Consider the following 15,518-nt stretch of genomic DNA (forward strand, 5'->3'; position numbering starts at 1 on the left):
TCGGCGCAATATCGCCCTCAGGGGCTGGTTGGTGAGAACCACTATGGCATGAGCTTGGAAGTATGGACGGAGTCGTTGCGCGGAGACGGTCAGGGTGAAAATCATCTTTTCCGTCTTCGAATATCTGGCTTCGGCACCGTGGAGCACCTTGCTGGTATAGTAGATAGGCTGATGGGTTCGGTTCTCGTTTTCTAGGACGAGCACCGAACTGACCGCCTCAGAAGATGTGGCCAAGTAGAGATACAAGGTCTCCCCGACCTGCGGCTTTACGAGTAGCGGCGGGGAAGCCAAGTACTTCTTCAGATCTTCGAAGGTCCGTTGGCACTCATCCGATCAAGAAAAACCATTTGCCTGTCGCAAAGTTTTGAAAAACGGGAGGCACCTTTCAGCTGATCGAGAAATGAACCGGCTGAGAGCGACGATTTTTCCGTTCAGCTGTTGGACCTCCTTCTTGGTGTTCGGATGACGCATGTCGAGGATCGCCTTTATTTTCTCAGGGTTGGCCTCAATCCCTCTCTGAGAAACAAGGAATCCGAGGAACTTCCCTAAGGTCACGCCAAGAGCGCACTTGGTCGGGTTGAGCTTCATTCGATGTCGTCGTAGGGTGTGGAAGGCCTCCTCGAGATCCCGAACATGATCCGGGATCTGCGCACTTTTCACCAGCATGTCATCCACGTATACCTCCATATTGCGCCCGATCTGGTCTTTAAAGACCTTATTGACAAGTCGCTGGTAGGTGGCGCCGGCGTTCTTCAGTCCGAAGGGCATTACCCGATAACAGTAGAGGCCCTTGGGAGTCACGAAGGCGGTATGCTCCTCGTCTTCAGGTGCCATCCGGATCTGGTTGTATCCGGCGAAGGCGTCCATGAAGCTGAGCAGTCGAAATTCGGACGTCGCGTCCACCAGCTGATCGATCTTTGGAAGTGGAAAGCTATCTTTTGGGCAGGCTCGGTTCAGGTCGGTATAGTCGATGCAAATCCTCCACTTTCCGTTGGCTTTTTTGACCATGACAACATTGGCGAGCCAATCGGGATACGTGGATTCTCTGATGAAGCCCGCCTCGAGCAACTTGTCCACTTCTTCGTCGATGGCCCTCTGTCTCTCTGGAGCAAAGGACCTCTTCTTCTGCCTCACCGGCCTCATCGTCGGGTCGATGTTGAGTCGGTGGGTTATTGTCTCTGGGGGGATGCCCGACATATCTGCTGCCGACCAAGCAAATATGTCGGCGTTGGCCGTCAGTAGCTCCGTCAATCGTCGTCGTTCGGGGTCGGGCAGTTGAGACCCGACCCAAACCTTCCGGTCAGGATTTTTCGCTATCGGGATCGGCACGAGTTGCTCGGCCGGCGAACCCCGTTCTTCCTCCTCCCGTTGGTCCAGCTTGTCGATCGTCAGGGAGCCCCTCAACTCGTCGTTTTGAGTGGAGATCTGGAAGCATCGTCGGGCGAGCTGTTGATCCCCGCGCATCTCCCCGACCCAGTTTTTGGTCGGGAACCGAACGAGGAGATGGTACGTCGAGACGATCGCCTTGAGGGTGTTCAGTCCGGGTCGTCCAAGTATGGCGTTGTAGGCCGAAGGCACTTGGACGACCGCAAAAATTAAGTGGACCATGCTTTGCCGCGGTTCGGTGCCGGCCGTCACAGGCAGGGTAATTTCTCCTTCCATTGCGACAGCGTCCCCGGCGAAGCCGATCAAGGGCACAGAAACCTTCTTAAGTCGGTCGGTTGACAGTTGCATCCGGAAGAAAGTCGAGTAAAACAAAATATTTGTCGAACTTCCATTATCAACAAAAATTCTTTTTACATCATAGTTTGCTATTGTTGCCGAAACAACAACAGCATCGTCGTGGGGAGTTTGGATGCCCCGAACGTCCTCCTCTGTAAAAGTGATTACGTCATCCGGGCGCAGTTTCTTCGTCGGCTCCCCTCCCGCGACGTCCCCGGGCCCAGCCGCTTGGAGATCATATTGATGACTCCGGTCGTCTGCTGGTTAGTTGCCGCTTCTTCAGTCGGCTGGGGTCGTCGGTTGGCAACTGGTTGGGTCGGCGGGTTCTTTCAAAATTTACCGAGATACCCCCGACGAATGAGGGCTTCAATCTCATCCTTAAGCTAGATGCATTGCTCGGTGTTGTGGCCGTGGCCCCGGTGGAATCGACAGTACTTCCGTCGGTCGAGGCCTTTTGCCTTCTGAGGTGGAGGCCGTCGCAGGTACTCTTCCCCCTCGATCTCCATCAAAATCTGCGCACGGGGGGCAGAGAGAGGGGTGTAGGAATCATACCTGGGGCGTGTCGGCCTCGGAGTCTGCCGCTGGGGCGACTTTTGGTTCTGTTGTGGCGTCGAGACCCGACTATCGGTCGGGGGCCTGCTGGGTTCGGTGGGTTCCCGACCCTTCCTCCGCTTCTCCATCGGGCCTCTGGGTTCGGCCAAGCGTCGGTCGGAAGCTCCTTCATCCGCGCGCATGTACTTGTATGCGCGCTCCAGCAGCTCGGCGTACGTCCGGGGGAGGGTCTTGTCCAGAGAGTAGGTGAATCAGGACGCCCTCAGCCCTCGTTTCATGGCTGAGATAGCCATGTCTTCGTTGAGGTCCCGGACCTCAAGCGTGGCCGTGTTGAATCGCGCCACGAAGTGTCGGAGCATCTCATTCTCTCCCTGTTTGAGGGAGAAAAGGTTGTCCGACGTTCGCGACGGCTTCCGGCTGGTGCTGAAGTGAGCCACGAAAGAGTGCTCGAGCTGCCCGAAAGAGTGGATACTTCCCGATCGAAGATCGGAGTACCAGGCCCTGGCAGCCTTGCGGAGTGTAGCAGGGAAGCCGATGCAAAAGAGAGCGTCGGTTGCCCCTTGGATCGTCATGAGAGCTTTGTAGCTCTCAAGGTGGTCGATTGGGTCGGTGGAGCCGTCGTATGGCTCCACGTGCGGCATCTTGAACCGACTGGGGATCGGTTCGTCGAGAACCAGTCGGGAGAGAGGTTGGGCGGTCTGAAAGTCGACGTCGTTCGAAGACTTCTGGCCGTCCACCTGCAACTGCGCAAGCCGACGGTCGATTTCCTCGAACCTGCGCTCGTAGTCGTCCGTCCGTCGGTGCTGAGAGACCCCAGGGGTGGAGTCTCCGGAAGATTCCGAGAGGGAGGCGGACGGTGTTCGCGGTCACTTCTCCTTCCTCGCCCGTTCCAGCAGGGAAGGAGAGAGCTGCTGGGACCGTCGGTCATCGCGCCATGGCCGTCCCTCCTCCTCCCCATGGGAGCGCGGTTGCGGGCGCTCGCACGGAGGCGATGGGGATCGACGCGGGCGTCGGTGGCTGCTCCTGGAGGGCATCGGACGGGCCGCCGGTTGTTGCTGGAGGCTCTTGACCGCGTTCGTCAGTACGGTCATCTGCCGTACGATGGCCGCGATCTGCGCCTCCGTGGTCACCGCGGGGTGTGGAGAGCTGGGCTCCGCCGCTGAGGGTGGCGGGGAGGCCTCTTCTCGGCGGGAAGAGCGTCTCGCCGACCCGGTGACCCTCGATCGTTGGACTCTTGTCTTCGTCATCAGTATCCCCCCTACCTGGCGCGCCAATCTGTTGCGGCCAATCCCCTCGTCGCCTGATCGCCGGGGAACGAGCGCCTGCAAAAAGGAAAGTCCACACTGACCGGAGGCGGCTCCGGCGGGGGACCCTCCGACGGTCAAGTCAGAGAGGCGGTTGGGCAACAGTGAAATGAAGACAGAGAGCTCAATCGAGAGAGAGAGAGAGAGAGGAGCAAGCCTGTGGTTTTGAAGTCGAGAAGTCGAGATCCCTTGCACTGTTGCCTTCCCCAATTTATATAGTGGAGCACGGTATGGCGCCGTCATTAATGGCGCGGACAATTGAGGAATTGTCAACTCACTGTAGACTGTCAGAGTCACCGTAAAAGTGTCATATCGCGGTGGGGCTGTCAAATCACTAGGGTTGACAATGCCCTAGGCAGGACAATGCCCCTAGGTGGCAGTGCCGCATGTTGCTGTCAGGACTGACAAGCTCTGGCGGCTGTACGGCGATCGGAGGAGTCGACCGACCCTAGATCGGTGGCCAGCTGAGTGGCGTCGGGTGGAGATTTGGGCTCCTCTGTTGGTCGGCGAGTCTTACGTGAGTCGGCCATCAGACTTCCAGGTTCAGTCGGTCGGAAAAAATATGCCCGACCGACACATCCTCAGTCGGTTATGGGCCGTTAATTGGCCGGTGATGGCGTCCGTCGGTCGGTCGGTCGGTCCCTCCGGCCGTCGGTCGGTCGGTCGGTCCCTTCGGCCATCGGTCGGTCCCTCCGACCGTCGGTCGGTCGGTCGGTCGATAGGTATTCTCCAACAATGATAACTGTGATCCACACTCCAATCGTCATTTGCTAATCTCTCTCTACTGATTTTATATCCAAACATTTATATACAATCCCCGGCTTATTTATTATAGGTGCACAAATGAAATATAACTACGTACCCATCTAATTGTTTGCCAATCACAAGTTTAATTGCACAATCGTGTGCACGGACTCGACGTAAAATGCTGACTATATAAAGGCTAAATATAATAAAACAGTTAAAACAGAGGACCGGAATTGAGTTCGCCAAATTTTGTTATACGAAGCATTACTCTTCAAAGATGACATCTTATCTGTCCTTTAATTTGCAAATGGGTAAGAACATTCTCACTTTTGGTTAATGTATGTTGAAGAATTCTGATATGTTACATTCAAGTGCTTAGAAGATTTCATTGGAGAGAAAGAGAGAGAGAGAGAAGCAATTTAACAAAAAAAGTGGCTCTGCATTCACTCACAAAACAGCAGCTATGCTACATTGTATAAATTGATAAACCTAACAACATTTCTATACAACAGCATCCTAACAATATACCATCAATAAATTGATGAAGACCATACTAACAAGGAGCAAAAATAGACAGGAAAAGAAAACAGAGAAGAATACACACTGCATTTGGGATGCCTTGGCATAGCATGCTGCTTAGGAGTCCATCACCATCTACGCATGAGGCCCTCCCTCTCTCTCTCCCAAGCTGCCTTTATCGCCTCATAGGAGTGCTTCCCACTAAAACCCTCCAAATCCACCTGCCGGACTGGACCACTGTACTGTGAGTGCTGCTGCTGATCTGGCCACATCCGTCCACTCCTGTTTCCAATGTCATAGCCAGGTGTTGCAAGGTAACTGGGTTCCATGACCATGTCACCCTCCAATATTCGAAGAACCTTTTTTTTTTTTTTTTTTAACATGATAACCAGAAATCATTTGAGGATCAGAAAAATCGTCTACTGTCCCTTTTTGCAGATCTTGATTTTGTGAATATAATTCAGACTTACCTGCGACATACGGGGCCTTGCATGAGGATCACGCCTGATGCATAACGATGCTGCATGCAACATGCAGTAGACTTCGTGCTCCGAGTAACGGTTCCCCAAACGTGGATCTATGAGCTCTTCAATTGCATACTCTTCTAGCAAAGGTCGAGCCTACTCAAACAAGTAATGACAAGACTAAGATTAAATCCAGGGACCTTGATACCCAAAAGCCAATTCACACCAATTTCTATATTTTCTTAAGAAGAAAGATAAATAATTTGCTCGGCATTTTCATGCAGCCAGTGCAGCAAAAAGTACATTTCCAGCTATAACCATCTCCAAGCCAACATTAATGGTTCTAGCCAGATGATACAACAGATCCATGCACATGAATATAAATGTTTGTACCTCATGGGAAGTGATGTTAATATGCAACTTACCCATTCAGTAAGGCACTGCTGACCCTTCGGCCGGTTAATATCGACAGCTTTTCGTCCAGTGACAAGTTCCACCAGCACCACTCCAAAGGAATACACATCAGCTTTTTCTGTAATTTGGCCGCTTTGTGCGTACTCAGGTGCCAGATACCTATAACTCAACCAGAGGTGATTTAGATACATCCCATTTACTCTCAAAAGAATGAAGATGCATTATTCCAATCCAGGTTTACCCAAAGGTGCCGATCACTCTTGTTTCCACACCTTGGTCCCCATCAGGCTGCCATCTTGCTAGGCCAAAATCTCCAACCTTAAAAAAAAAAAAAGGTCATCATAAAAGTGAGATGCTGTAATGATTCTCATGTAGATCCAACCATCATCACAAGTCAAAACTCAAATATGACAGAAGTATAGCTTTTTGAGACAACTAACATCAAATTAAATGCTATAAGATTGTCAACGATGAACAAGTTCTTTTTTCTTTTTATTTTTCTTTTTCTGTGGGGGGTAGGAGGGGTCGGTGGGGGGCTACAAATATAATGCACACATTCAGTCATTACTCCTTGGTGAAGAAATGTGATAGTGGAAATGTCATGTTCCCAAATAGAGGCATCTACAGAGACATGCAACATTTGAAATATATCAACCCACCCTGGTGGGTTCGCCTTAGAAAAATAGTTCTTACTTTCGACTGGTGTCAAACTTGCAACCATGCATAATCCTTATCCCAATCTTCTATGTACCAGAATGAGGAACCAGCAGATCAAGAAGAGATGGTAAGCCGGGTATGGATGCACTCCCTTAGTTTGGTTGGTATCTGATGGATATACACATTCATGAACATAAATGTTGACTGACAGCAAATTCAGCTCCATGGAATGAGAATTAGGAACTCACTGTGAAGTCTATGGTAATTAACAAAAGGAGAGATCAATTTACAGAAAAGTGTGATGTTGGAATAAGATTATCTAAAGGATTCCGAAAAAAAACATCTTTACATTGCGGCAGTATCCTACAGAGATCGACTTCTGTTGCTGACAAGAATGGGAAATGGGGTCAACAAGGTCAAGTTACATTGTTTAAATTGGAAAAAAAAAATCAGATGGAAGTCATTAAGTACTCCCATAAGAGATTCAAGTTCCTCTGTTTCAAAGAATGAGAAATTAGAAAAATGGTTAGTGGAAACCTAAGCAAGTCTGAAAGTGAATGAAAACATTTTTATGCCATAAAAGCAAATCTATATGTTAAAGGGACCTATTTTTAATGAATAAAACACCAAACAAGGAGTCTATGTATAAATCTCATAAACTTGGTTCGTTGTTAGATTTATATAAAGGAAAAGAATATATGAGAAGGAAACACAATGGACATGTGATTTTCAAAACCTACAATAACCACTAGTTAGTACTTCACAAGCCTAGGTGATACTTGTCTCCAGCTACATAAAAGTTGAACTTTGATGGTAGCTCACTTGAAAATCTAGAAAGGTTCCATTATTACAGATTAAGAACAAAGAAACAATAGCAAAAGCATGGTTTATTGATTATCGATTGAGGGAGGACATCTAGTCAAGCAGATGCAATTCCTTGATTCCTATATCCTTTTTTTCTTTTTTCTTTTTTCTCTGAAGTCTTCATGCGAGGTTACTTGAAGAAGATAGTTCACTACCATGAGAAGATCCACTTCAGGAACATTGTGTATCATTTAAGTGAAAATGGAGATAAACCTTTTTCTGTTTTTGAGCTACGTAGGAGTTGGATGCCTCTCAAAGGAGGCATTAATATGTATCCTAGTTTGTTTGATGAGTATATGTTTGCTGAAGAGCAGTTCTGCACTACTGCTAAATGTACCAATGGGAGGACAGCTACCACGATGGTTGATGGACTTGCTAAAGTGGACATGGGAAGAATCAGATGTGGTGTTTCAATACAATCTCATAGTGGTAAGTGAATTTATGAGCATCAATCAGCTATCAGGCATAAATCCACCTAAGAAGCACAAGATTTAGCACTAGAGAACAATCATTTTCAGATATGCAGCACAACTATTATGATGATGAGCTTCCACATTATTACTGGTCAAGGCATATTCTACCTAAACATTTCATGAGGAACAAGTTGTCTTGATTCTACTCGTCATATTTAGTTTTGTTTCCCTTTTCCTCTCAAAAATAAATAACTATCATGATATTGTTAGTTATTATGTATTTCATCTTGGAACCATATTTATTTCAATTACACAAGTAACCAACATTTGTATATCATGCATTCAAGGCTAGGAAGCTAATGACCCACCTTCATATACATAAATAGGTATTAAAACCATTATTGGTTGGTTGTACGTGTATGTGTATGTGTTATTAGGTAGGGATGAAAGCTACTAGCAACCTTCCATACATGAAGTCAACTTTACCCACATCATCCCAGCAATTGCAGTAAGGCAAACCATTTTGCAACTTCTGAACATGATAGTGGAAACTGTTCCCTCTTTGTCCATGTAACTAATACCAATCTTGTTTAAAGTTCAATACTTAGCTCCAATTTTCGCTAAGTATCCTTTCCACAGAATATTTAATGCAGAATGATTTTGCGATTAGCCATGAAAAGATTTAAGATCTTGTTTTCTGCGATAACACTCATCATGTTGAAGTATTTTCTGATTTATGCAGAATTACTGCATACACAAACTATAGAGGTAATTTCTCAACAAAAAAAAAAAAGATAAAACTAAAGAAAGGTGGAGAAAAATGAAGCTAATTGATTACCTAATTTGCATATGAGAAAACCAAGTAAATGAAGTATCATGCAATTTCTCAGCTTGCACGAGGGAAAAAGGGATCTTCCTGCATTTGAGGAGGATGAAGAGGTTCCTAAATGACTCTAATATTATGAAAGCAATAAATGATGCATCATGGAGAATTGCTAGAAGCATCCAAAAGCAAGTCCAAACATGGTAATGGGTTTCTAAATTGGAATACCTCCCTAAGGTGAACCATCCACTTAAATTTGTGAATTTTAACATGCAAGACCGTGAAAATAATTAGTTCCTTCAGAGATAATCATTCCAGCCTCTGACTTTGAAGTATTCAAAGCACCCAAAGGATTGAAACAACTTACTCAATTGTACAGTTCCTCTCCTGCACCTCAGAACATACATCTTATTTAATCAAATGCAGGCCAATAGACACAAAATAAGAAGTTCCACATACCTGTTGAAGGACCAGAACACAGGAAAAGGTAAAGAACGGAGAGGTGTAGGATGCAACTGATGACAGTGTAGATTTTTGTGGAAGGCTGCTATGACAGCTCTCATGGTTTCACACAGGAACAAATGACGCCAACTACAATTGGCACAAAATGCTGGTTGTTCATGGTTGTGACCACAAAGGAATCAGGTGTGCCCAACTTAAAAAACTTCTGAAGAAACATAGCTTGCTCTCTAACCTTGAAAAACTGAAAACTGGATACAGGGCTGGCCTAAATAAGCAAATAAATAAATTCAAGAAAAATCATGACCATGAGAAGGACCTTCCAAACCATACAGAGGACTCTTCTAAGAACTGGGTTTGATTTTTCTATGGATCGAATGAAGAGTAACTTGCACAAATGATGGATATATTAATTGAATACGTACAGTAAAGACATTAATACGAGCTTTCAAGGCCAAGTAAATCCAATGAAGAATGAGTTTAAATTGTTTCAAGATAGGTTCAAAACAATCATAGAGAATCAATGACCTAATAAATGAGCATGAAGGTCATACCAGTGGTTCAAAATCATGGGTAATAAGAATGTTATTAGGTCTCATGTCCCGGTGGACAATGCAACCAACTCTGCACTCTTCATGAAGGTATCTCAACCCTCGTGCTGCTCCCACTGCAATCTTTTGCCTAGCAGACCACTCCAATGTCTGTCTATTACGGCCTACACACATCGGAAAACTTACATTAGCAACCACTTTCAAGTAACATACATTATCATCTCATGTTATAGCATTTTATCATTTTGTCCCTGACAGGATATTGCGGCCAGGAAGACAGGCCCTTCTCAGTATAAAGGTCACGATAACCATGCGTGTTTTTTTTTTTTTTTTTCAAATCTCAAATGATATATCAGTTTGTATTTCTATCAGGTACTCAGCCATACAGTTTTATAAAATGTAGACTTTATTATCTATGGCAATATAAATCAACAACCAACATATCTGCGAAAGGATAGCAACATATTGGCCAAGAATTTTCAGTCTTTCTTTCCTGCATTTTAATTAGTAATAGGTTTTCTTATAAACTAACACCAATGATGTTTTAATTTGCTATAGATTTTTTATTTACTAAAAATATAACCAATGCATCAATCACTATTTTAATCTGTTTTATTATACAGGTCAATATTACAATAGTATTGGAATGTTTAGGTCATTCAAAAATTTCTTCAGCGCTCGGTCTTGTCCAGGATAAACCATGAACTTGGTCCATTTGAGTATTGGCCACCCACTGAAAGAATGGAGATATTAGAGATTAAAAATCTTTGTGAAAATAGATAATCCATCTCCAACACTTATACAACAATACCTGGTAAAACTCTGCTATCTATCTACCATGTAAGAATGAGCTGCAGGTAAATAATTAAAGGAATTACCATAAAGATGGGAATCCAATGACCCATTGCAGATATATTCATAAACAAGCAACCTTCTCCTGTCCTCAACACAAAACCCAATTAGCATCACTACATTACGATGCTGTGCGCAGCTTAGGACTTCCACCTCTGAGCAGAACTCCTGATCGCCCTGTGAACTAGCTAATTTGTGCTGTTTAACAGCAATTGCCTGACCATCTGGCAGGACCCCTCTGTGAACAGACCCAAAGCCACCCTCAGCCAGGAAGTTTGCTTGAGAGAACCCACCTGTAGCAAGTTCTAGTTCAGAATAACTAAACCACCTAGGAGGCTTTCCAAACACAGGTGCCTTGTGCTGACATATTGAACATAAAGGAGGTGGCTCTAGAGGTACACTTCTAGATAGTGAAATTGCTTCTCTGACATTTCCATTGAACTTTAATTTTGATCTGGAGTTCAAATTACCAATTCCATCTTCCTGATCAAGATTAGAGAATTTTTCCAACAATGCTTTTGCTTTGGAGATACGGGCTTTACTATCAAGTTGTTGTGACAATTCCTCAACTTGTTTTGAAGATGTGCAACAGAGAATCTCAGCCATCCAGGGCTGAAAATCTAAGGATGTTGAAGGAGACAAACTTCCACTGTCAGAGTCAGAGCTGGTTACATTTAAATTCTGGATTTCTTTTGCAGTTAGCTGTTCCTCCCGCTTAAGACCACCATTAGTTTCAGGAACACAAAATGGTGAAGTTCCAGGATCGGAGCTTGACACTGAAGATGTTCCAGCTTCAGTAGCAGTAAATGGTGTCTCCACTTCAGGGCTGCTAGTTGGTGTCACAGTTGGCCCTCTAATGGAATTCCGAGGATCCCTTGTATCCTTTGTAGTTTCTCTGGATGATTTATCCAACTCAGAAGGCAGTGGACGGGACACTTGTGGCTCTGCCTCAGAAGATCCTGTGAGATTCAAACGAAGAACTTTTGGTTGAGAACGTTTCATGACCACTATGTTACATTGTAGCTCTTCCATGCAGCACTTCTCCTCATGCTTCAGTTGTCTGTAAAAGGAAGTTGTATGAGGAAGAGTGGATCTGGTCAACAAATCAAAAGGGGAAAAGAAAAGCAAGAACACAAGTAGATAAAAAATTACGGAGATGTTATTGGCAATGGAAGGCCCATAGCTTAGAGATCTAATCCTGGTTGCCTTGAAATAAAACAAAATGAAACAAAATCATATAACAGATTAATCATTACTTGTCCAATACAACCCAGTTTGCTTGAGCTCGCTTGCATTCATCAGCCACAACACCACAAGGTGACCCAGAAACGACCTTTACCTTGATATTTATCTACATAAATCAAACAAAAAAAAGGAAATCATATAACAGTTAGAAAAAAGAAGTGAACAGGAAGAACAGAGCAATTGCTTGGGTACTTTACCTTATTTGGATCATAAACATCATGAAGCTGAAGCATCATCTGAGTACATGTATCCGTAATATCAGACTTCTGCTCTAATGTAGTTCCAAAATGTGACTTCCTATGACCACTGGCACAGTCCCCTGCAAATCTTGGAAACCCCCACAGTTTTCTACCTGAAAGATTGAAACCAAAACAAGCTCATAGGTTTTCTGATCATCAGCTAACAGCAAGAAATATGATTATTCATAGCTAAAATTAGTTTCGCAAGAAAAGGATACCCTTAACATCATAGTATACTTTGCTTTATAGAGTGACATGTGATTTAGCAATAAACTTCTAAACCAAAATCATTCTTCACAAAGCCATTTTTGACATGTCTGAACTCTCAAGGATGCAAATCCCGATTGAGCAATCTACATGCTCATACCAAGTTTTTTACTACGGTAAGATCAAGACTCACCAAGTTACCAAATTGGAGAGTCAGTATGACCTCGTGAAAAGCTTTAGGTTCAAAAAAAAAAAAAGGCTTCGCACTGCTTATAATGTGAAAGCCGGATGTGATATCAACACCTAAGATTTCTAAAACGTCTGCAGTCAGCAGCTTATGAACCCAAACTACCTTCTTAGGAATACTGAACACGAGGTTTCAAAGAGAAAAAGGCGTTGGTTTTTAGATAATATGCACAATAGAAAACATTTCAAAAACAGGGATGTGAGTTAACATAGGAACTATCATGGTAACCATAACCAGGCTAGTGACTGCATCATCAGGGGTCAATAAATCTCACACAGAATTCATAATAACAAGGAATCTAATGGAAGACCAAGAAGAACTACATGGCAAAAGTGGCCAAGAAACGTTGGAAGAAACATTGGAGAAACGATACCTGAACTGTGTGGTGGAACCACAACCAGAAGTGTGATACAGTCACCAGGTTGAACGACATGGGTTAAAGCCCATTCCAGGGCGGTCTTTGAGATTTCCTTCAAAGCCTTGACAGCTACCACAATCTTCTCGCTAGCATCAAGGCCCTTAACACTCTTCCCTCGCTTCTGTAGTAGGCTAGAACTCATCTCTTCCCCTCACAATTCGAACGTAAACCCACCAATCTAGACTTTTGCCTTCATAACCAACTCACAGGGACAGGCCTCCTATTATAAGCAACAACAAAACAAAAAACAGAGAAGCAGAAGAAAGTCGAAGTGCGTGACAAAATAAAGCTCCCCATCAAGACGACACTGAGCCCGCCAGGCTAACGTAAATAACAGCCATCAGAACCTACTGTTGTTATCACTGTATTGAAACAATCAAGAAGGAAAAGACTCTTTTAACCAGAACTCCAGACAACCCAATAATCTTACCCCTTTTTCCACACTATTTCTTCTTCCTGTCCCTTTTGCTTTTTAAGCATTTTTATGGTAATCAAATTTCTCGAGCGTTCACAACATAGCCATCAAAGATCCGTAAAAAGACCCTCCTTTTTTTGAGCCTGCATCAGAAACCATCTCTTCCAAACCTCCAATTCCGAGTCCTTGGAGAAATAAACTCCGGATGCGACCAAAATCCTTGCTTTTGCTGCTGCTTGAAGGAATGCTCCTCTTTTTCCAAGAGTTAAGAAGTGGGGAAGGCCATGAGAGAGTAGACGGGCATCGAAGCACTGTTCCCGTGAATGTACTGTTCCTTTTGAAAGAAAACGACAGAGAAAAAGGGATCCAGCCACCTTGTACAGTAGCTAACTCCTGGAACCCATAAACCATAGGGTGAAAAACCCTAGAAAACCTTGAAGAAAGGTAAAAAAAAAATCCTTCCAAAAAATTCCTGATTTATTCCTTCAAAACAGTCTACTAATTACCGATGGGAATACTAGAGAAATCCCTTTGAACAGGAATAGCAGTAATCCATGAGGATCCCTGCTTACTAAAACCGCTCCCGGGCATCCAAATCGAAGACCAAAAGCGCCGTCCCATAAAAGCAACAAAACATCCTAGATTTTTTTTCTTGCCTGGATAGCCTCCGAAACCTTCCAAACAAAGAAAAAGAAAACCTCCGAAAATCCCGGGTTTTCCGTCGCCGAACCCTCCAAATCCTCAAACTCAACACACATCAAGGAACGCCCTCAAATCAAAGTATCCTACCAGCTCGCCCCCCCGACGAAGCATCCCAAACTCAAATTAACTCCCAGAATCAAGAAAACTCCGAACTCGGAAGAGAAGACGAGGAGATTGTGGTTCCGGAAACCCCGAACACTAACCCTAACCCTAACCCCGAACGCCGAGACGGCAAGTAAGATGTCGCGGTCGAAGAATTCGGTCTTTTTCTTCTTCTCTTCAGCATTCTACGGGTTTATGAATCCCGAACTCCACACCCCTCCTTCCAGCTCGCTTAATGCGGGATCGCCGTCGAACGTAAATACCCTTGTCGTTCTGTTATTCTACGGAAATAGCCCTACGACCACCGCTACCGCGCAGTCGGCATTCATAACGATGGGACGGGGTCGCTGATACATCTGGGCCGTTGAAATGGCCTTGGTGTAATTGACGGCTGGAGTGGTGAAGACCCGGCCCTTATCTTTGATCAGATGGTCTGATCATAATAAGCTTAAACACATAAAAAATAAAATAAAAAAGAGACTCAATAAAGAGGGAGCTGCTGTTACCTTTGCATTTAACCCATCTTCAAATGGTGACCGCATTTTACGGTCACTACATAAATTAAAAAGAAAAATTACAGGATGTCTATTTGGAGAACAATTGGTTTTTATATACTTGTATTTTGTACTGTACCTTGACTTAGAGTGTGAATGTGTGATGCGAGTGATGAGATGGTGAGGGAGTAACATGGTGAATAGTCTTGCAAACAGCTACTGTAAGTGTCTTGCAGTGTTTGTATCACAAGAAAATAGATTTTGTTGGAAAATAATGATCAAGGGATCCCAGTGTTATATCACATATGATGAAAAATAAAATACTAATTAATGTTCTATCATAGAAGGAATAGAATCAAGCATACTATTCTAAGGCCAGTCCACGGGCCTTTTTTTTGTTAGTGTCCGTGGTGTTTTGATTCTTTTGTTGAGGCATGTACGCCTTGGTCCTGTTATCTCCCTCTTGTCATTTCCGCCCCGTGTCTGCTTCCTTGCCTCTCGAGTTGGGATCTCACAAGCGCTCATTTGTCTTCTTTCTCTTACCCATCTTTTAAGTTTTACTCCTACAACCAACACTTTAAATTAAATGTGTTATTATATTTTAATTGCCTGATAATGTTTGTTGCTTCTTGGCGTACTGAAAATAATTTTTTTAAAATATTAATTACTTAAAAAACATCTCATTGGAAGTGGTCTTCAAACTACACCGATTTAAGCTGTCTTATATACGGTGGAATGATTCACCACCTCTCGCAATGCTAATTATTAGATCGTATAATAACTGCTTCAAAATCTATATCAATAAATAGGAGTAAATGCACCAACTCTCTGTACAAATCTTAAAATTATTTTTAAATGTTCAATCATTGACATTGTAGAAGAAGATCAATCATGCTTTGGCATGAAAGAAACAAATCGAATCCAACTCCTGAGCTAAGTTCCCCAATCTTATCTATTTAAGGTCAATGCATCCCTGTCTCTGATCAGACGGTCCAAGAGCAGTACTACATCTGGCCACTGGATCCTAACATGGAAATAGTGGAGGTAATAATAATATGACTAAAGTCCGAACCATTCAAAGGTGCTGGTATAATTAACGTGAGGTCCC

The 15,518-nt window shown here is 44.1% G+C and overlaps 1 protein-coding gene across 1 annotated transcript; it reads right to left on the reverse strand.

The window, feature by feature from the left end:
* Positions 1-4,767: 4,767 nt before the first annotated feature.
* On the reverse strand, positions 4,768-14,158 carry LOC105047308 (inactive protein kinase SELMODRAFT_444075). Its single transcript, XM_073259056.1, has 9 exons — positions 12,653-14,158; positions 11,784-11,938; positions 11,598-11,692; positions 10,368-11,401; positions 9,493-9,653; positions 5,964-6,040; positions 5,734-5,881; positions 5,315-5,464; positions 4,768-5,203 (listed from the first exon to the last, which is right to left on the reverse strand). The coding sequence occupies exons 1-9, from the start codon at positions 12,837-12,839 to the stop codon at positions 4,973-4,975; spliced, it is 2,238 nt and encodes a 745-aa protein (XP_073115157.1). The 5' UTR covers positions 12,840-14,158; the 3' UTR covers positions 4,768-4,972.
* Between the last annotated feature and the right edge of the window lie 1,360 nt (positions 14,159-15,518).

The sequence above is a fragment of the Elaeis guineensis genome, chromosome 6 (assembly GCF_000442705.2).
Source record: "Elaeis guineensis isolate ETL-2024a chromosome 6, EG11, whole genome shotgun sequence".
Taxonomy (NCBI): domain Eukaryota; kingdom Viridiplantae; phylum Streptophyta; class Magnoliopsida; order Arecales; family Arecaceae; genus Elaeis; species Elaeis guineensis.

Bases quoted from the DNA above. Each gene is read 5' to 3' on its own strand.
- LOC105047308 (XM_073259056.1), bottom strand. From the start codon at position 12,839: ATGAGTTCTAGCCTACTACAGAAGCGAGGGAAGAGTGTTAAGGGCCTT. The intron at 11,939-12,652 runs GTATCGTTTCTC...TCAATCTTTCAG, and splicing joins GGTTCCACCACACAGTTCAG to GTAGAAAACTGTGGGGGTTT. The intron at 9,654-10,367 runs GTAATTCCTTTA...CGATGTGTGTAG, and splicing joins ATTGGATTCCCATCTTTATG to GCCGTAATAGACAGACATTG.